Here is a 23,063-nt window from a genome sequence, read left to right on the forward strand (position 1 = left end):
GAACAATTAAAAGTGTTCAAAACGGGCTGCTAGACTGTATTCCGTATGACTGTATGTTGTCTCCTCTCAACTGCCTCTCACTGGGTTGCTGTAAAATTTTACCAGACAACAGCATATACCATAAGTCAAGTGTGACAGCCTCTGCTCCACCAAAATCTATGGTCATGAGCCACTGTTGTTTGAAATTAACCCAATTCCTTGCCACAATGGAGGTCATTATGCCAGAGGTTAATGACCTCCCGGTTCCTTCAAATCTCTTGCACGTGCTCCTCCTCTGGATATAGCATGCTAATAAAATTACCCAGAGAGAGCAAATCCAGCTGGCTACTGCTGTTGAATGTTGGCCGTTTGGTCTGTTTGGCACACAGAATTGTGGGACTGTGAAAGGGAAGGACATCTAACTGGGATTTGACCTGGAGACCAGCGTGCAGATGTTGATAAAGAAGTAGAGAGACCCTACGAGCGGGACAGCAGCGTCCAGCTGAGTCAACTATAAGGCAGCCGCCAGGCCTCAATTAGTGACTCATCCCCTCCTGACCATGAAGACTGCTTCCAAATGTTGTGTTGACTCCTCTGTCATTTTTATTAGATGATGGTCAAACTGATGTTTTGTAACTGCTGAACAGATCTTTTCTCAGGAAGTGTAGTTTGCCTGAATTTCTCTCTCTTTTCTCAGCGGTTATACCGCAAGGCACGCCCATCCACATTTGAACAATTGCATTTGTAGAGACACAGGCGCTCTTGCATGCTTTCAGTTTGAGTGTATGATGGAATCATAGCAGCATTCCTGTGCTCAAATAAGGCATGACTGCTACACTTGAGCTAGCATTTGTCTGCAACAAAAAGGCAAGGCAGCATTGAGACTGCTATAGACTCCGCATGTAGGTATTTAGATCACTCCATTACACTCTTTTTCTGAACAATGGTGTTCAAATTCATTTCACTGATAGTGATGTAGAACATACATTAGGAGGAACTTTAGGTCTATAAAAGTTAGGTCTATACATGCCACTATCTCTATTTGTATATTTATTACTTTAAATGTTCAAAATATTCATATCTGTTTCTGGATTTAAACCAGAAGTGGGCGTGGCCTAAAGTGGAAGTTTTATCATTAATAATAAATTTGAAGCCCTCCACTATGTCCCCTATCTGCTTCAAGGTTTAATGGATTATGTGCTTTGAGATGCTTTTCTGCTCACCATGGTTTTAAAGAGTAGTCATTTGAGTTACTGTAGCCTTCCTGTCAGCTTGAACAAGTCTGGTTATTCTCCTCTGACCTCTCTCATCAACAAGGAGGTTCTGACTGCAGTATTTCCCACTCACAAGAGGTTTTTTTGTCTTTCACACTATTCTGCATAAACCCTATAGACTGTATAAACCCAACAGACTCCAGATCAGAAGTTGCTGAAATACACAAACCATGTTTGATATGAACATTAACTGTGACCTACAGTTCTATTTTTGTCATTTTATTCACCAGGCTGCAAAATAAAAGCAACAACAATTCTTAAGAAGTAAGTTTTATTAATCACAAACATTAGCTACTGTTCAAGAATTCACACAGGATTTGCACCAGCCTATATCAATGCAAGGCGAAAAATGTAGATTCAGGATTGAAAAAGGGCGCAATATGTCAATTTAACCTCAACCGACAATTAAACCTCCTTTGTCAAGACTTCAGTGCAGGAAATTACAGAAAGAGAAAAATGTCCTTTATTCAGTCAGTATTTGGTAAAGCTTTGTACTCTATATCAACATATTCTCACCTCACTCAATTCCTGTTGTTAACTCAACACTCCATTAAACACCTGTATAATGTAATACACGTTTTTACACTGCCATTATCAAAGTGTCTTCTTGGAACACCACTTCACTCTATATTTAGGCACTAATACAATATCCAAGCTCTATTTCTACTTCATTGACACAAAAAAAAAAAAAAAAAAAAAAAAAGGGTAGTCATTAAATCAGCACACGAGAAGATTGAAATCTATTTACAAACAACCAGAGTTGGATATGTGCTGTATATCAGAATACCCTATCATTCCTCTCAAACACCTGTTGTGATTTATACAAATGTTATAAAATTGATTAGAAAATCAGTCAGTTTGAACAGTGATGTGTCCAATTAGACGTCACAGTATATAACGAGTCACTATTTATATAGAACACAATAAACATTATCTTTATCATAGGACCACACAGAAAGGCACTCAAGAGGAATGATTAATGATTCTTAGAGTAAGTAATCGACTCAAATATGGAAAAGAAAAAGACAAGACAATTAAAACAAAACAAACCGAAAATGGTTTTCATTATTTATGAACTGTACTTGTGGGGATTGTACTTTGAAAATCATAAATTGTATCTGACATTTTGTGTGAATTGTAGTTCATTCTGATACAGGAATCAAATGCAGCCTGTAAGGCAGATCCTCTCTCTCACATGATTAGTTCACCTGAAATTGTGAAAAGAGTGTCATATTTGCCTCTTCTTTTCCTCTTCATATCTAAAACTGAACTAAATGTATTTTATTCCCACATGAGGGAAGGTACAAATGAATTAACATACAACCATCGCAGATTTTTATTAGCCAAACATAAAAACCCTGTTTTATTATTCTTTTTTTTTAAATATTGAAACTACTTCTCAAGAAGTAAAAGACCAATAGGGAAAAGAAAGGGAAATAAACCCCACTACCTGGACAGTATATTCACTATATACATGATCAACAAGGACACTTAAACTCAAGGATACGCAGCTTGGGCTGTTTAAGGTGTTTTCTGCTGGATTCAAAAAGAAAAAAAAAGATCCTTACAGTCTAAGACTATCTACAAAAATTAACATGGAACCCTATGCTAAAACTATTCCGCCTGCAACAGTAAACTAAGTAGGTAAGACCTTTGAAAATGTTATCACTGGATATGACACTGAATTTCCAACAGGGCTGGATTTAACCGGTCTTGCTTGGGGGTGCAGTCAAAATGCCAAGATTGTTTGACGGTAGATTGTGTCGTACACGATCATGAAAACAATCATTTTATTATTATTTTTTCACACTTTTTTTCCCAAGTAAAAAAAAAAAGAAAAAAAAAAGTTAAGTAGTTCACCTGGCCTGAACGAAACGAGGCAGCAGGCTGCATTTGTCCCATATTTAATATGAATTAATATTAATATTTATATTGAATTAATATAATGTATTATGTTTTTAATTAATGCATTAAAAAAAAAAAGGATTTAAAAAATAGCCCGATCCAGCATCCCCCTAAACCTGGCCCTGATTTCAAGCTCAAGTGAGAGCATCAACAGATGTCAATAATTTAGAAGTGATTTATTTAGAAAAACTACAGAGTGGTCAAAATGATTAGCTTCTTTCAAACACCAAATTGGTCTATAAAATATACTGGCTTCCATGTTAGTAACGTACAAAAAAACAAAAACAAAAATTTTTCTTAAAAAAGTAAACATCTAAGCATTTCAAAATATATTCTATCAAAAAAATATTCTGACACATTTAACTGGTACAAAACAAAAATGATCGAAAAAACGACAAGCAATTTAAAGCAAAAAAACGTTACGCAATTCTGCAGAATTCTGACTAAAAAGAAAGCAAAGTGAAGAAATGAGTCAAAAAAAGTTGGTTTAAAGAGGAAAAACGTCAGTGGACTTATGGAGATTAATGCTTCTAGGTTGAAACGGGACTTTTTTGTCCGCTTTGGCAAATATGAATTGTGTTGTAGCAAATGTGCTGTGATGTAAACCATGTCCTGGCACAGCTAAGAGTCTTTTTCCTCAGTGTGTTTGTGTGTGTTTGTCCCTCATTATCTGCAAGGTATTGCGCTAATGACTCCATTAATGTATTTCAGGGTGTTTCTCGTCAGCGTCTCTCCCTGATTTTAGATGACGAATGATGATTTGTGTTTGAAATCGCCCTGAAAGAGAGGAAGTCACAGTGAGCAAATGGTGCAAGAGGGTTTCTTCGTTTTATAGAAAAATCTGTGAGGAATTAATTAACCGGTTCACCTCATCATCTGTTCGGATGTAATCCACTCCCTCAGCCTTTCCTGGTGCTTTGTAACTAGAAAAAAAAGAAGACAAAAAAAGAAAAACACAGATAGGGTTTAACTTTAATACACAGGTTCATTTGAATAACGATGCTGCATCAATTATTATTTAAAACGTCTATGGAATTGTAGTTATTTTTCTATCAAATGCTTCTCCGTTCACAGTTTCTGTGTTTCAGTAGGTGGACTCATCTCATAGTGTGCTGAAAGGGGTTTAGGAGGGGATGATGGCTCTGTAGTTGAGTGGTACACTACTGTGTTTAACGCCTATTAAAACAATCCACTACTGACAGCTGGAGTCCATGTGTATCTTGGCAAACTGTGTCTCACAGGGTTCGGTGTGGTATGTAAGGAGGCTTCATGGCCTGTTATACATGGTTCCAGTCCTTTTTCAGCATTTTGGCGAATTAATTTATTGTCCAAACATTCTTCATGTGGTTTCTTGCTGTGTTTTACGGGTCATTAACCGTATAAACAAAAGAGAAAGCATTAAATGTTATCTGTAGTACTAGGTTTCCAAGTCTAGAAATAAGTGCATTTCAATTCTAAACATTTCTAATGGCAAGTCATGGAGGGGGAACTTAAAAACTAACAAACAAACAAACACAAGGTAAAAAAGCACTGCTATAGTAAACACTTAATTCGAAATCTGTATGATATGACCTTTCTTTGCCCACGCTGGAGATATCATTTCAATGCGAATGATACGACCAAAGGTTAGTCTGTAAATAACTGTCCAGGATAAAAAAAAACTTTTAACAGTGTAGTTTTTAAAAAACTTATAACCTGTGGATGTATAATAAATGTACAAACATTTTTTTTTGAGTACTGACACCAGTCTCTTGTCATGTCTCAGCTTGTTGGTAACCTCAGACTCTGCACTAACATCATGATTTTATTTCCCAAGTAAATAATATAGCAAAAAATAAAAACCCACAAAAAAACATTTTTGCCTTGTTTCACTCAACGTACAGTCCTATTTTCAGTTTACTGATGGTTTCCATGATTTCACTTGTCACAACTAAAGATCGTAATATAAAACCATTCATTTGATCACAAATCAGATGTTTAAAAAAAAATCTTGAAGAAAATGCTTGTATCACTGTATATAGAAATGTCAGAAAGAAACAAAATCGATATAGACATTCTTTTATTCCCACTGCGGTAAGGCGTTTAAATTTGTAAGATGTCAGAATATTGTATTTGCTGTTTGTGGGTTTTGTATGATACGGTTACAAATTTTATGCTGCACAAGAAATCGCCCTCTGGGCTTATAATAAACTTCAAACTTGAAATTGAACAAGCCGTCTGGCTTGATGCATGGAGATAAAATAGTGAAAACACCGGCGCTGATCTGTTTTTGGATAAAACTCATGGCAGGAGACCAAACATCACTGACTGGCACAGTAACTGTGAGTAGAAATGAACATGCAAATCTGAAGTGACGTCATTTATATACTACCAATAGGTGACAGGAACAGACAATGCTATGATGCTTTCTTTTCCCACCTGTTTTTTATTCCCACACACAGTTGCCCAACTTTGCCCAACTTGCCCACTTTACATCACTAACAGTCTGCCAATTCCTCTATATGTAAACGTTAAAACGAATGAGTTATTTTGCTTATCCCACTGGTGCATGGATTTATGGTTCTCCCTCCTGTTCTGCACTACTCCTTTGTAATACTTAAAAAAAAAACCCTGACTCTGTGAAAGCCGCGCCGAAATCCGAACCTTAAAAAGACCTCTCAGGACAAAATTAGACCTGATTAAAATAGGGGAGTCAAAGAGCACTTAACAGCTGCGGGATGTGTCTGTGAATCAGGATGAAATCAGCAGGAAAGGCTCTCTTCCTTTGTCACTTACTTGCTTCCTGTCTGCTTCTCGCTGGCAAAGAAACCTCTCCTGTACGCACAGCAGATGCCCACTATTATGCACAACAGCACCAGCACTACCACCAGCACACCCAGAACGATGGCAACAATGTTCAGGTCATCTGGAAAAAAGAGGAAAAAAAAAGCATGAGGGTGTTTAAGGGAGATAAGATCAGGATGTGCACTTGATTCACACTAATTATGATGTTGTTATAATGTGAAGATAAGGGAGCGTTTTTGTCTGGTAAGACAATGACTTACAGACTTCCATCATCTGCGGGCTGCACTCGGCGACTCCTGCCTCATTCTTGGCTCTGCAGTAGTAATGTCCGGAGTCCTCTTTCCTTACTGCATTGAATTTCTGCAGGACAATAAATAACACATCTCTCGTTACCTGGTTATTTATGGGGTATAAAGATTCACATATTCGAATCGGTGTAAAGGTCTCAATATTTAAGAGGCAGCTGCACTGACTGAGATGAGGGCTAAAGTTGAGAAGCAAAGCTGACTGAATGAATCTCTATTAATATATTATATATATATATATATATATATATATATATATATATATATATATATATATATATATATATATATATATATATATATATATATATTAAAATCACACTGCTCTTTTTTCAATACAATTACATAGAAACATTATCCTTGTTCCTGTGTTGTTCTCTCTCACTGTCCTTCATACTTCTCCCAGGGAAGAAGGCATAGGATTTAACTATATTGTTGGCTGATTTAAATCAAAACATTGACTTGCTGATCACACAACTTCAACTTGAAGATACCTGACTGTAGGGTGCTTTCACACATATAGTTGTGTTCAAATCAAACCATTGTGCCTGTAATCTTTTAACAGTCTTAGCTTGGGAAGGTGTAAAAAACAGCAACTGCAATAGACCACAGGGGAAAAAAAACTCCCAAACAAACCCCTACCGAATCTGAATGAGAGAGGTGAAAAAAGGTTCAATCTAGCACCTGAAAGTGGTTTTCAGCTCTAGGGAAACCTTTAAAAGGTTCTTTGTAGACAAACAGGGTTTCAGAAAAGGTTTGAATTAGATTCCTTTTAGAAATCTAGAACCGTTTCCCAGCCGAGGTACCTGAGAGGAGACGGTTTTTTCCTCATGCGGTGCAAATTCGATCCTGACTCGAATGGAGTGCATAAAGTGCTGTAGAACTGTTGGTTATACATATATGGTGTTTTTTTGACAGCTGAGCTGCTAATCTGACATGTGAGACGTTAAATAAGCCAGAGGACAAAAGCGGAGGCCTATTAAAAAAAAAAATAGTATGCAGTTCACAAAAATGTTTGTTTTTACGTATTTACATTTAAATTTATTCTAGAGCTGCAACAATTAATCGATAAAATGGTAATAATCGATTATGAAAATCATCAACGAATCTCATTATTGATTAGCTGGTCTGCATGCAGCACGGGGGAGATTCACTCATTACTTCTGTTCCGAAAACACGCTTCAGAGAATAAATACTAAAGCTTTGTCCCAAATGAAGTGCTGTACACTTACACTATGCACTCTGCACTACAGTCTAGTGTGTGGATTTTAGAAAGGTAATATCATCTCAAATATAACACTAGCGTTTTTTTTACTAACCGGAATTATAAACCGCTTCCTAGGCGACGACGCATGACGTCATACGCACGCTAGCATTAGCAGACAGCCGAGTCACCGACAATGACTTTCTTCAGTTTACTTTCTGTCAGCGTTACCATTTATTCCCAACATGACCCCAGTCACCATCGGACGGAGGCGAAATTGTCTCATGACTGAGGAAGAAAGTGTAACCTCCAAGTCCTCTAAGGCAGGAAGCATTTTAAACACCGTGGAAATTAAACTGATGCACGAAGACAAACTTATCTTTATATCCAAAATACTCCACTGTGTGTAAGGGGCAGGGGAAATGGGTGCAAGCTGCTTAAAAGGTTTAGTTTAATTTAAGTTTATTGTCAGTATATGCTGTATTTGCAGTGTAAATTCTGTCGTTTATTATAACGGAAGTGATGTGTTAATAAAGAGGCCGCGTTGCTGATCACGCGTAGTGTAAACGCGCTGATACACAGTGTAGCGAGAGTAAGGCCTGTAATGTCTAATTAAAACATTATGATCAAAAGTAAACACAAGTAAAATAATATTCCTAAAGGCAGTGAGTAACAGAAACCACAAGGTGCAGTGAAACTGAGTCTTTATTATTAATTTAGGACTGTAGTTTAATTTGGTGCTTTTTGTGCATCCATAAAAAATAATGCATAAATTCTATTATATATATATATATATATATATATATATATATATATATATATATATATATATATATACATATATATATACACACACAATTTATTTTATAGTATTCATGCATTATTTTTATGGATGCACAAAAAGCACTGAATTAAACTACAGTCCTAAATTAATAATATATATTTTGGTGCGTGTGTATTGGGTTCTTTTCTGTTTTGGACAAACAGTTGGGTAAAGTTTTAGTCAGAATTTTATATTTGTAACACTCAGTTTGTGGATTTTATTTTAAATAAACAACAAAAAAAGGCACCGAAAGTTTTCCCCGCCCCATCTGATTAATCGAAAAAATAATCGGCCAACTAATAGATTATAAAAATAATCGTTAATTGCAGCCCTAATGTATTCCTAATGTTTTCTCTGAGCGCAGCTGATTTCTGTTTCTATACAAAAATTAAACATTTGCAACTCTGTTTAGCTTTGACTCTTCCTTCAGCAACTTCGTCGAGTTTCTATGTGGTTTTATTTGCTTTTATCCCGGACAAATTTACATGGAAAACAAAAAAAAGCGCCATATGGGAAGAGGCATATGGAAAAGTACTTGTAAACCTCTCCCACACACAGGACAAAGCTATGCAAATGTATGAAAATCTTTAGCATGCTCAATAAGTACACAGAATACTGAGCTGGCAAATAAATAAATAAATAAATAAAGTAAATAAATTCAAAACATTTTGTGAACTGTATCCAAAGTTGTTTTTGTGTTATTACACTGAGATCTTCATAAGACATTGTACGTCTACAGCACTCCGGTTCTGTCTGGCTCATCTCATATGTCAGATTAGCAGCTCCCGTGTCAAGAACTGTCATCCACAACCCATAATGCCTTGCACATTTGAGTTCCTCTCCTGCAGATAGATGGTGTCAGACCAGCTGTTTTGGTCTACACTTGAGTACGACACCTTCCCGAATAAATTGTAATGAGGCAAAAAACAAATGCACCAGGGTTCAATTTAAACAGAGTAAATACTGCACACAGATCATGCCCAGCATGCTCACTGTTCTCTAACGGACACTGTGAGATTTTGACAGCCAGGACAGGATTTAAAGGGCACTGTGTGTGAAGGTTGAGCGACCAGGGTGGGCCACTGAGTGTGAATGGCAGAGTGTGGCACTGCGGAAAGTGCAAGTGAGTGCAGCAGATTCCCTTCATGGCTGAAGCCATCACACATCAACTGGCTCCCTAAAATATCCCTTCTCTCATTCCTCCCGGTGCTCACCAGCACGCCCGTTTTCCCGTTCAGCATGTAGGACGAGTTGAAGAACTTAGGGCTGCTCTTGGGGTCCACAGGGATCTCCTCTTTGTTGCGAAACCACTGGTAGTGGGACTTGGGGAAGCCCTCATCCTCCATACACGTCAGCTCAGCTGACTTCCCCACCGGCACAGACGTAGGCACGGAGCACCGAGGAGTCACTGGCTTTACTGCAAAACAGAACCCAGATAACCCAAGTGAGAGTCACGTAGAAAACAGCATCCCCGCATCTTTAAATCAAATGAAAAGTGCAGGCGGTCCAATCCGTACGCATTAAGGCCATGCATGGTGCGCTTTCCCCTTTTAGCTGCCTGATTAATCTCAGATGCAGTTTCAGAATTTTCCCCATTTAGCCGCGGACACGCCCGAGCCTGAGGCAGGCCGGAAAGCATCCTCGAACGTGCGCCAAGGGCAGGAAGGGTAGTGTGCCCGAGCTCAGCTTACAGCGACGCAGCTTGGACAACACGAACAACACCATTTCTGAGAAAACAAACAGCGTACTACTGATTGCTAGTGGTGTCTGCCAGGAATTCAGGCAACTACAATTAATATAGAAACACTACTGTGGAGTGCTGATGGGTGTTACGATAAAGTGCATCAGCAAGGGGGAAAATATATATATATATATATATATATATATATATATATATATATATGTGTGTGTGTGTGTGTGTGTGTGTGTGTGTGTGTGTGTGTGTGTATATCTATCTATCTATATCTATATCTATATATATATATCTATATCTATATCTATATATATATATATATATATATATATATATATATATATATAGGTTGGATGGGTTTCTATTCTGAATTAGTCATTTATACATCATAATATTCCTAATATTCTAAAGTTCACCCCAGGGTACCTGAGACAACATTTAGTCTGTTATATTCCTCCTCACCTGCTTGCTTCGATCAAAAGATGCAGGTTCTTTATCAGTATAATACTGAAGATGACAGCAGGAGGCAGAGCTTTTTACTACAAAGCCCCCCAGCTTTGAGATAGCCTTCCAGTTAGTGTTTGGGATTCGGACACAACTTCAGTATTTAAGTCGAGTTTGAAAACCTATTTGTTTAGTCAGGCATTTTGTAAAATATCATGGGGATTTATGGGCAGGAGAGTTTTGGTGAACTGAAATGTTTTGATGCTGTGAGGTGGAGTGCCGGGACATTTTATGTCTCAGGGTGCCCTCAAAGCTGGCTGGCTCTCCCTTTCGGTTATGCTGTCAAAGCTAAACCTGAAGAAGTTCCCATTTGCACTCTGATCGCAATGTACACCCTTTTAAACCACTGTAGTATAAGAATATATCTAATCTGTTCTCTTTCTCTGTTGAGCTATATGTGTACTGTCTGATGTGATGCTGGTGCCTGATCCTGACACACTACTTCTCTTGCTGTGGCTCTTCTCATCCTATGGATTCATACTCATATTCATACTCGCTTTCTCCTGTTGTGGATGGTTCCACATGGATACAGCAAAGATTTACACTTCCCAAAAAGCAGTTTATGCCAAGTCTCATCACTGTTCAGTGGATAATCTCACTTGGATACTGTAAATTTGTAACTGCTGCTGTAATCATAAAGACCGTCCTGTTCTCAATCCAGGACTCATATTCACAATATGCTCATGATGAACATCCTTTCAACACACAGTACTGTCTGATCTGATTATCCCAACTTGCATACACGGTGTGTGAATGATTGTGATTGTGAAGCGTCTCTCACCTCTAATCGAGAGGTTTATCACAATCTCATCAAAGATTTTAGTGTCACCAGTGGCTGTGACCTCACAGCGGTACGATGCAGTGTCTAATCTTGTTGCATTAAGAATGACTAAAGTTGCAGGCTCGCGAATCTTTGCTCTGTTCTCCAAGTCACCTAAAGGAAACAAAAGACATTTTTAAATGTCCTACTAGTGATCGAATATAAACTTGACCAGATTTAGGAGAGGAATGTAACTTAAGCAAAGCCGTGTATATTACTTTCACATATAACATTCAAAATGATATCGAAAGACCAATGAATCACCTGATATTTTGTTTTCAAAATAGACATAGCTTGTTTTCCCATTCTTAATCTTCTTCCATTCAATTCTGGGACCGGTCGTGGAGATAGATTCTATCAGACAGGACAGCTCAATTGCTGCGCAAGGAAAAAACAGAAAAGAAAGAAAGCATGTACATTTGACCAAAAAGTCTTAACATCAGAAAACCATTTAATTGCTGTTCCTCAGTTTGGCTCGCAAGAAAACCCCTTGTACTTACATTCAAACTCATTGGCCTGTGGTGAAGAATTTGCAGTTTTCAGTACCACTGCCAAGATGCTGACATAGCCTGTAATGAAGAAGCGAAAGAGAGAATTAACAGTACTGTAATGCTTGCCAAGTTTTCCCCTTAACGCAGTAACGCCGGGTCATATGCTCATGTGAGGTGAAATCATTCAGGCTGCCATCATTGGAGCTTAGAGCTACTGGAGATGTCTGTACTAGTGGACTCTTCCAGAAAATTCCTGAAACTCAATTAACACTCAGCCCCCAGTGCTTAGAGCCTGCACCCCACCCTCACACATTCTTTACATCTCTGTATCCTGCTGGCAGAGCTAAAAATGGCAGATCTGCCATTTTTAGTTTAACTGTGACAAACACGTCACCTTTTGGTTCAAACCATGTGAACTGCATTAGAGGTGACACGACCTGATCATATCATCTCCGAAATTCAAATGTAAAATCTGCCTGTGTAAAGAAAGAAAATCAATGCATCACTTTGTTGTTGTTTTTAAATCAAATTAATGTATGCTACGGATCCACTATTTGGTCACTGTCCTGTTGAGTGTTGCAAACAGAAGCCTGAAATGGGAAAGAAGGAGAAAAATGCAAACTTAGCCAGATCCACTGTATGTCAATGTTGTGAATCGCAGTCTTTATGCTTTGTTTAAAGCTCAAACTTTGTAAATTACTTCACGTGTAGCTTTTTGGTCCAACTACTCCTGCTATGATAACACTGACATGGCTACGGGATTTTCAGTGTTATGTTATCACCAGGCTGTCAGTAGTATGACAGCTAGCAGAAATGGATGTCCAAAACAGGATGAGAAAAACAAAGAGCCAATTCCTGACCTGGCCTCTTTAAAGCCAATCATAGAGGCCTATCCATGTGTATGTTAAGGTAAGGTAAATGAACGGCGCCATGTCCTCGTCTCCATTTCCTCTTAAACTATGACATGAATGCCAGTCACAAGAACAAGTCCTGATATCCTGTATCACCTCAACTCTTTGGCTAGTGTCTACAATAAAAAAGCTGTAGTGTGAGGTCCATTAAAAAGAAACCAGTGTGTTTAAAGCATTTCAGCAGACGGAGCCTGTGTTTCCATGGAGTGTTAGCAGTAGCTGAGGCTAACACTAAGGCACAAGGCCAAGCCTCAGTTCTGTTTATGCACGCTTTCTCCAACATCTGGTCTCTGTAACCTTTATAAAATACGCGATCCACTTTGAAGATGTTCTAAACTGCAATAGGTTAACAGCTGGTGTCTCATACTTCCCAGTGTCCTGGAGTACACGGCCTGAATCTCTTCGCCAGGATGGTGAAGCTCCAGGAAGGTGATTTCGCTCTGGAATTCCTCATCCAGCCTCAAACATGTGGCACATAGTGCTTTGTTTTAGAAATCTAATCAGGACACTGAAAAAAGAATGGCTAAGGATAATTTCTATGAATCTTTGATGACAGGCTTTTGGGCCAAGACTCTTGAGGTTTCATCCTTTTCACCCTGAGCCAGTACAAACGAAATGAAGCCATGAAACCAGACAAAACAACATGCATTGTTAGGACTTCAAAGAGAAAAACCTTCAAGAATAAGTGAATATTTGTTGTATTCTTTTATTCTTTGTTGTTCCACATTTTTTTCAAGCAAATGTTCATAAGCAAACTGTCCGGCATTACAACATAAGTGATATTTTTCAGCCGAAACAAAAACTGCCTTGGAAACAGCATCATGTGAAATACAAGGGCACAGCACTTGTTTGCAATGTCCTTTCTCTGAGCTCGTTTTTGTCAGTTTCAGTGCAGAAGATGGTGCTTAAATGATGTTGACATCCAGTTAAAAGGTTACAAGGACCGTCTAAAAACAGAAGAACTCCAGGAAAGTGTGAACGCAAGTCAGAACGCATCACATCTCGGAGTCTATCACACTGAACCATTTGGGAATAGGAAGCAAAAATGGCTTTTTCAATACTCAGATGGCTGGAGGAAAAATGTGTACCTGAATACTACAGATCTCAGAAGGAAGACGCTGAGGGCTTACCTCACATCCTATTAACAATAAAATCCTGTGCAGTGTTTGGTGTGGGGTAGGTGTCTTTTGTCTGCTTTCCTTTCCGCGTCTGCTACATCCTGCTTTTTGACGCCACCACCGATACCAGACACCCGAATCCCGAATTCGAGACTTCGCACTCTCCTGCAAGACGTCTGTGCGCACATCTCACGTTGATACATAATCAGCGACAGTCGTACTGTGTAAGAACTCTGAGGTCTGACGCCAGTCATAGGATAATTGAGCCCTCAAACAAGCCAGGTGCTGTGTGACCTACATAGGCTTCGCTAAGCGCTGAGCTGTGCAGCTGGAGCCCAGATCTGACAATCTGGACCAAGTTTTAATCTTCTATTCCTTACAAGAATGACCGGTGTTCCATTAGTAATCTTAGTGTAATGCTTGGATACAATCTAGGTTACACCTGGAGTTAAAAATCTTATTGCTGAGTTAAATCACAACACAATGAATGATACGTATACGGCTCTTGGGAGGAACAGGTCAGAGAAAATTGGCAAAGCAAAACAGATGAACACTACCCAGAGAGTCATTTAATGGAAAACCTTGGCTTAAAAGGATGGTCTACAGCAAATGCCTGGCTTAACAAAACATTACTATGCTTTAATCGTGATTCATCGGGGTATATGGGCATTTTTCCACAGCACATTTAGCAACAACAGATCAAACCACAAGAAAGGACTCCAATAACGTATTTGAAGCATACACTGATTTTTGTCTTTTTTTTTTTTGTACATTTACTTTTTCCCCTTGTTTAACATTTTTTGTTTTTACCCTAAATGCATAATTTTTCAACAAAAACTGTACTGTAAGTCTGATAAACCAATTAATGAATTGTGAACTCTGCTTAAAGTGTTCTAAAGTGTCCTTAGAAATTTACATATATATTTATTCAAAAACATTTAAACCCCAATTATCTTTTTCATTTAAAGTATTTCCCTCACCCTCATAATTATTTTTTACTTCCGTCTTTAATTTATTTATTCATTTTCATATGATGCATTTACATGTGTTTCATTTTCATGTGATTCATATTCATGTGATTCATTAACATGTGATTCATTTACATGTGATTCATATTCAAGTGGTTCATTTTCATGTGATTAATTTAATTATGATTCATTTACATGTGATTCATTTACTAATTTCCCTCATAATTATTAAGATTACTTAGCACTTTAAAAAACAAACAAACACTTTTTCTGTTTGTTTTGACATCAATGATTGACCAAAAATTGCCCCAAAAACCTTTTCTTTACGAGATATATATCGCTAGGTACAATTTATTTTCCTCATAGTCAAATTCTGATCAAATTACTCATTCATTTACAACACAAATGTGCACATTCAAAATAACTGCTTGTGTGGAAGTGAGAAATAATTTATATAAAAGTTACGATGTCAGAAAGTTCATTTCCTAACTTTAAAGGTGTCTGGAATAGACACAACAATGACGACATTTCAAACTACTCTATGATCATTTTGGCCCCCAACAGTGACATCTCAATGTGCAATGTTTACAATTTTAACAACATGTAAGAAGTGCGCACTTGTACTTTAATTGTTTGTTTAACTAACTCGTACCGGCTGGGGTGAAATTTGGGTCTGCGTTTACTTCTTCAGTATTCTTTTGAAAATGGCAGCTGGGTTTGTGCGTTTTTTGACAGGATATGTATAACCATTCAGCAACAAACAGTGCTGCTGTTTCCACACCTGAATTCCATTACTTTGTCTTGAGCAGATACAGATGGAATCTTTGGTACTTGGACCAGTGGTCTATGGAAAAAGTATGGTTGCAGGTGCCAAAAAATGTAGTACTTTGTGTAGTGGAAAATGGCTTTTTGGCAGTCCCCACAGCACAGAGTTTAAAGGCACCACACCCTAGATTAACATGAGATCTGTAATCAGCAGTGAGAGAGAGAGATATATACAGAGAGAGAGAGAGAGAGAGAGAGAGAGAGAGAGAGAGAGAGAGAGAGAGGTGAGTGAAAGAGCTGAGGCAGATTCCGCCTCCATGCAGCTTGTCAGGAAGCATTCGACACATCCAGTTCACTAAGCAATGCATGAAGTGGATAATATTCTTGTTATTTTTAAACCGCTGCATTGATTCGAGTCTGCTGGGCCGAGGCTGTGCCCTTGCTGAAAAAAATAATAAAAATCCACGGAGCCATTCATTACATGCTCCAGCCATCGTCACCTGCACTGGATGCGATGAAGCTCTGCAACGCTTCTTGTCTGAGCTCGTGGAGAGCACCTTTCTTTAAATCCTGCTCACCCCTGCTGCTTTACGAAAGATCTGCACGGATGTTACACTGAACAATACGAGAAGCCGCATATCCTCCTCCGGTGACACTTTTGAAACTCCTGCCTGCTCACTGTGACTCAGTTGGAAGGCTGCTTTATTGTACAGAGCTATCAGAGTACAGCGTACGTCACAACACTTGCGTCTGTTCAAGGGGTAAATGTTTCCTCAGAGTTAAATCTCTCAACCATTCGGAAATAACCGGACCATCAACAGCAGATCAGCTTGTGCTTTTGATTATTTTACTGTAGAGCAGTTGTTTGACAGTGTATGAAAAACTGCACATGGCAAGCCTGTGAGCTGAGAAGAACAAGCAAGCCAACGGAATTCATTTCACACTTAATAAAACATTACCCTAATTAATTAACGTTATCACACAGCTTAAATTTTGTTCTTGACTTTGTAGCACTTTCAATAGAGAAAATGAGTCTGGAATGTATAACCAGACAATGCAAGAGAAGTATAATTTTTAAAACTTGCATAGTATTTCAAGGACTCTTTGAAGAGCCATCTGCTCCAGTAACTGACAGTAGTGTGCGAGTCCTGGCTACACCCTAAACAAATAATCTCCCGTTCTGAGAGGCCACCTGTTGAGAGGCAAAGAAGAAAAGAAGCCCAGTCACTTCTTGGGCACAAAAAAATGTTGGCGGGAAGAAAGTTACAGCTTTCTCAGATTGCCCGAGTGTGCTCGAGCTGGGCTTTCACAACTGAGGACCTTCTCCAAACTTGAAACATCTCATCCTGTGCACCTGACTGGATACGCACTTCTCCCACACCGCTAACACTATTTATATGCTCAGGAAGGGCAGGAAGTTCCATTCTCCATTTCTTTTAACAACAAAAATGACCTCCTGTTTGGAGATTAATCTCACACCATCTGCTCACCTCCCACACTCGATTTAAATGACCGGCAAGAATCTCTGGAGGAGACGCAGGATAATGGAAGCACTGCTAAACATAAGGCACCTTTGACTCATGGATAGCTCTGATTGTAATCCTTTTATAAGTTGGTTGAGTTTCATTAATATGATGAGATCAATTTCACAACCACTGAGGAAAATATTCCGTGTGCCATGAAATTCACTTTAAACAAAGGAAATTGTGTTTCCCCCCCCCTTTACAGCCTACATAGACCACAAAGCCAAGTTTGTGAGTGAATGATTTGAGCTTGTTGTTCTTTCTCATTCCAGATAAAATTAGTACAGAGATAAGAAAATCTCTGCAAAGAGCACACCTCAGATATTCCGTTAGTTGCTGTGCAAATGCCACTAAGCTTTTTTAAGTGTAAGTGCTGCAAACGTTGCAGGTACAATAAGCAACAAGTAAATGTATGTAAGTCTTATTTCACAGGTTCACCAAGACATGGAGTAACCACTTGTTCAAGCACTTGTTCTGTTTCATATTAACTGAATTGGCTCTGTGTTGAATCCTCTGACTGCTGATCCAACAGGAGCCTCTAATGTACACAGGTCAAAGACTACTCTTGATCTGTGGCAGTGAGAGGGGGCGCAGTGTCTCACTGGGTGTCTGGAAGCATGTCATTTCGTGTCAGCGTTCGAATGTGCAGGATCACTTTCTGCTTGTCCTCTGGTTAACTTGAGCAGAGTGTGAACAAGCTTATGTTCACAAGTCCTGCATATCCTTGTTGACTTGCCGGACTGGAACAGGCAGATCGCTTGTGATTTACAGCACAATCCGACAGTGGTCTCTCTTGATGAACGCACCAAAAAGCCACTACGCTATAAAACAGGAAATGAAATCTTAATTTAAAAGGTACTCAAGAGTAAAGGTTATCGCCCCCAAACACCCACATTCCAGGCACACTAAATGACCCTGTCTTAGCAAGACTGCTCTATTTCTGAGTTAAAATATAGACTGCTTGTTTGGTGTCACTTTGGTGTCATGTTAATTCCCAGGACTGCAAATGGCTTTGTTTTGTGACACAGTGGCACTGTATGAATGCTAAATTCTTCAAGGCACTGTTTGATGACGACTGCGAATGAATGACACCATTCCAGATTTGAACAAAAGCTCACACAACTCCAACTCTGTGAGAAAAAGAGAATTCTAAATTGAATTTAGACTGGGAAAGACCCAGCTGATCAAACCCTTAGCTGATCCCCCTTGTAATTTTTTAATACATTTTCACCATCGCTGGCCTACTAGACTCACAAGCCTCCGTCTGATAGTTTTCATTACACAATGTAGCCAATAACAGCCTATTATTACAAAAGGCCATTTCATTGACTGGCCAACTACAAGCTGCTGTTATTGTGTGACATGTAGTTGCTGGCCCTAATGAAAACAGTGCTACAACCAGCAAGTTGTGTAGTTCATTACAGGTGCTTAATTTAGTCAGTTTGAAGGGTACCCTGGTGGTACATCCCCTGTAGTTATGTTTACTTAGGTATGAGTCCTGTCTAGCCTGAGAATGTCAGAGCACGGTTGTCTCGGTCTGATTCCAAGCGAATTCTTGTGCAGTTTGATTGCAGTGACAAAGTGATTTGACTCTGAATTGACCAAACTGAAGCAAATGTAGCAAACATGCTGTATTTTGGGTTAAGTGCAGCATAAATATGTAGCCAAAGAACAGAGTAGAAATACCATGTGCCCTGAATATCTGGGGGGAAAATCAAGTAACATCAAGTTCTCTGTGCTGTATGTTTTCAGCCCTACAGGTAGATCCACCTACCCCCCAAACACACACACACACACTTTTTTTTTGTTGTTTAATTATGTATAATACCAAACCAAAGAGCAACAAATCAAAAGTATCAATTTCCTGCTGCTTTGAACCTGGAACACTGGCTAATAGGTGTTAAAGCATCCTGTGGTTCAGCGGAGAGCGGGAAAAGCAGTGGCGGTTATGCCAAAGACAGGATACTGTGAATCTTAGTTTTTCTGGATTTGAAATATTACAGTTGAAAGTAGTTATTGTTACTTATGTTATTTTATTATGTTGAAAAATTATGAAGATGCTGGGAATAGGGGAATGCTGTCATGGGGAACTTACACAACCATGAGGTCGCTCATAGGGCTTTGGAAATCATAAAAAAAAAAAGTATTGTAATTGAATCCTTTGTCAGAGTGAGTTAGTCATGATTTAGTAGACAATCTGAGGCAGCGAGTCTGTGAGTTATTCTTCAGGGGTTTGAGAACAAGTTAGCGTTCGGGAAGCCTCGGCTATTTATAGCTGCTGTCAATGCCAGGCAGAGAGCGCACGGCCGACTAATTTGTTGCATTTGCAGGTAAGTCTGAGTGGTACGGTGCCATTTTCAGGAAGCTGAGACCATCCTCCTTAATAAGATCTAATTATGGCTCATTTTTCAACCTCCTGGCCTGGGGAGGACACAGACAGAACAACTTGGCAAAGAAAGTGCTTCAAGACAATTTGTCTGAGGAAATAAAGACGTTTCACGCCTTCGAAGACAACATGCTCAGCTGAATTCAGCCTTGAGTTGTTGACTGAGACAGTTGACTTCTCTGTTAATAACTCAGGGCTGAATTCAGCTGAGCATGTTGTTTTTCGGAGGCGAGAATCGTGTATTCACCAGGAAGCCGTCACCACAGTGATCTGTAAATCGCGTTGCTGCCGTTGCCAGAATTAGCCGCTCGCTGCTCTCTGCACAGATGGCATCAACCGGGCTTGCTGCAAATGCCTTGCATTCTCATCCAAGCAGACTGACCTCTTCCTTAATCCTAATTAGGAATGCAATTTGCACCGGGGCCTTCTGCAAATGCCGTGGAAAATAAATAACTGCAGAAACAAATACATATTTCCTTCTTTGGTTCGCAATTACAGCTTGCAGCAGCATGAGACAAGAATGATTCTGTGTTTCTGATGAGATGCTAATACAGTGGTGTCATCACAACACAGTTCAGGACAAAGTGCACCTCTCTATGGGTCATGATAAAACACAAATGTAGTGGCTCAGCTTGGGAAAATAAAGGGACAAAAACACTAGCTCATATCCTGCATCTCTTGTAGATGGATATAAATATTCTTTCACTGTAGGAACTGTATTAAACATTTTCATTTCATTTACATGTAGCTATTTGGCACATGCTCAGATCTACAAAAAGCTTGTTCGAGAATCTGAAACACTGGGGACGAATTATGGTTTATGAAAGTGCACAAAAAATAATACAAACCAGAAAAATAAGAAATAACACCAATGAGACTAACATGACAAGACAACATGACATTATTACATCACGATAGCATATCAACACGATGCACTTTTCCAAGTATCATTATTATAGTCATGTGTCAGTGCTTTTCCAACTTTTGGCATTGAGTGTAAAATGTACCTGATTAAACATTAAAATCTATTTTGTAACAATTGTTTCATTTTCAGTTCTTTTCTTTGTGAAATATCGTAATGTTTATATAAATGCTGGACAAACTTTTTTGAACCCTAGTTGGAGCTTTCTTAGAAATGCTTCAGCAAACTTATACATAGTGATACTTACTGAATATCCTGTATTATAAAGATGTCTCCACATAAACTGATAAAAAATGTGTGTAATTGTTATTATGGTGAAGTTTTATAGTCTTCAAGACAGTGGGTATTGCACTCTGTGCTTTCTCAGTAACAAGCTGCATTTTTTTGGTCTAATTAACTACACGAGAGAAAATGGTATTTTCTCTGCTCTAATACAACGTATTCATTCTCTAAACTCTTCATTAGATAAATCCGGTATTATCGTTCGAGAACTAAACTGTGCAGTGCAGGGTTGATGTATGGCTGTTCTAGAAGCCTTGTATTGTTTACTGATTGGTCAGCGACTTGTTTTTGTTTTTTACAACAGCCTGCAAACCCCAGCACTGGCAGAATGTATTCAGCTGAATAAAAGCCTCACACGGCTGGTGGAGACCTGTTGATTTAGTGGGGGTCTAACTATAATCCCCTCCACTTCCTGCCTAAAACAGACACCGCAAAATGCAATGTGTGAAATGAGAAACCCTGTTTCTCTCCCAGTAAACTGGGTGATGTATGAAAAAAAACAACAACAAGGGTATCAACACAACTGTGGAGATTTTATTATCCACATTTGTTACCCCACAACAGAACGTTATACTAATGAGAGCTTACACATTAAACATATTCAAGGTGGTTAATTTAATTTAGTTCATCGTTAATAACAATGCTAGATCAGAGTTTTGTTTATTTAAACAACTGATACGATAGAGAGAGAGAGAGAGAGAGAGAGAGAGAGAGAGAGAGAGAGAGAGAGATAAGAAAATATGTATATCCAAAACCGCACCCTAACCCCTATCCGCTATCTAGTGCACTATTTTGGGTGTTTTGCTTAGCAGGGAATCTCCAGTGCACTCATAAAATCCCACAATGCACTGTAATAGCAGAGTGCACAGAATACCCAGTGTGTACATAACACGTGACACAGAGATGTAATGAATTTATCAACGATATTAAAGTTGATTAGAAATAAAGATAAAACATGATGGGTTTTTTTTAAACAATATTTGAAATGTCTGATAATGGTGCATTGTGTTCTATTGAAATGGATAAATGTGAAATACACAAAGCAAGGGTCAACACTGTTCTCGGAATATTTTGTTGCATTTCGCTAACATCACGTACACTTTGAAAGCAATATAAAATGTAGTTTCACGTAAACAATACTGAACTCAACTCATCAAGAGTAAAGCTTTCAGCTCCGACTCTTGAGTAACTCTGTTGTCTTCGCTGGACTGTAACTGAGCCAGCAGCAGGAAGCTCATAAACACGGCCTAATAAGATGAGAGGAGGCATTCAGTGTGCTCTCGGAGATGCTATCGGGACTAAAACAGCAGACCAAGCACAAATCCGTCAGCTCGCCTTGTGTTTTGTGCAGCAGAGGCCCCCAATAGCAGCTCCAGTTAATTGCCTTTTGTTTGCTAGTCTGAATAGAAGCTGTCTTGTGTGGTGAAACGCTCCTCAACAGTTAGACCGCTGAATGTGTCGGTATACTTTTTGGTCAGTCACAGAGCTTATACTTTTTGGTCAGTCACAAAGCTGGCGCACTTAATATGTGAAAACTGTGGCTGAAATTTCAATAAAACAAATACTAACAAAAAGGCAAATACTAACACACAATGTGCATGTTGTTTGGTAGCTTCCATCTTTCTGCTTAATGCCAGCATTTGCATTTACATTTACATGATCTGGTAATGTAAATATAGCAGCATGCATTGATTTTAATCCTTTAAGATCTATAATCCTTTGCTGAATGACTTCCTATAGCTGAAGCCAACAAAAGAGGCCTACGTTTATGCAATTCTTTTTATTATCTGAAAATGTGAAACACGCAGGCTCAGCTTCAGTCCAGGCTCTGTAGCAACAAAATAAAATATCTTCAATGTGATTTTTTTTCAGATCTGTTGTAAACAATCTCTGATTATGCAACACGTTCATTTTGAAAACCGAAAAAAACAAGCAAAGAAAAAAAAATCATGAGCGATAAAGATAAATAGCAAGCAGTGAAGTTCCAGTTTATGGCTTTGATTAAATAATAAAATGTAATCAGTGTGTGTGACGTTCTTTGCACAACTGGGTTATTAGCCATTCTGACTTTTACGATGATTTACTGATACCCATTGTGTTCACAGCTGAGAGAAGTATGAGTCAAAGCTGGTGACACACAGAGTAACAGGTTATTCGCTGCTTGAACTAAGGTGAAAGGTCAGAGCCCAAACAGTGACCTACTTCCCCCTGCACTCACCAGCATGATCTACACAGCAGGGTGAGATTGGCTTACCTGAACTGTGGCGACTTTCACTTTCTGCTGCTGAGGAGTGTCTATGTCTTGGCTAGAAAAACATACATTACAGTTAACTGGCTAATTTGTTGCTAACAAAAGATGAACGTGGAGGTGCCTGTAGTTTTCCGCCCCACTTTACAGCTCAAACG

The 23,063-nt window shown here is 38.8% G+C and overlaps 1 protein-coding gene across 1 annotated transcript in view; it reads right to left on the minus strand.

Annotated features, from left to right (window-relative positions):
• Positions 1-1,507: 1,507 nt before the first annotated feature.
• The window catches only part of jam3b (junctional adhesion molecule 3b), a 37,506-nt gene continuing 15,950 nt past the window's right edge, over positions 1,508-23,063 (minus strand). The window contains exons 2-9 of the mRNA XM_047161997.2: positions 11,792-11,860; positions 11,556-11,669; positions 11,253-11,405; positions 9,489-9,691; positions 6,203-6,302; positions 5,934-6,063; positions 4,027-4,081; positions 1,508-3,935 (exon numbers count right to left, since the gene is read on the minus strand). Coding sequence (XP_047017953.2) covers positions 3,900-3,935; positions 4,027-4,081; positions 5,934-6,063; positions 6,203-6,302; positions 9,489-9,691; positions 11,253-11,405; positions 11,556-11,669; positions 11,792-11,860 — 860 coding nt within the window. The 3' untranslated portion in view covers positions 1,508-3,899. The remainder of the gene's footprint in view (positions 3,936-4,026; positions 4,082-5,933; positions 6,064-6,202; positions 6,303-9,488; positions 9,692-11,252; positions 11,406-11,555; positions 11,670-11,791; positions 11,861-23,063) is intronic.

This window comes from Ictalurus punctatus, chromosome 18 (assembly GCF_001660625.3).
Source record: "Ictalurus punctatus breed USDA103 chromosome 18, Coco_2.0, whole genome shotgun sequence".
Lineage (NCBI taxonomy): Eukaryota > Metazoa > Chordata > Actinopteri > Siluriformes > Ictaluridae > Ictalurus > Ictalurus punctatus.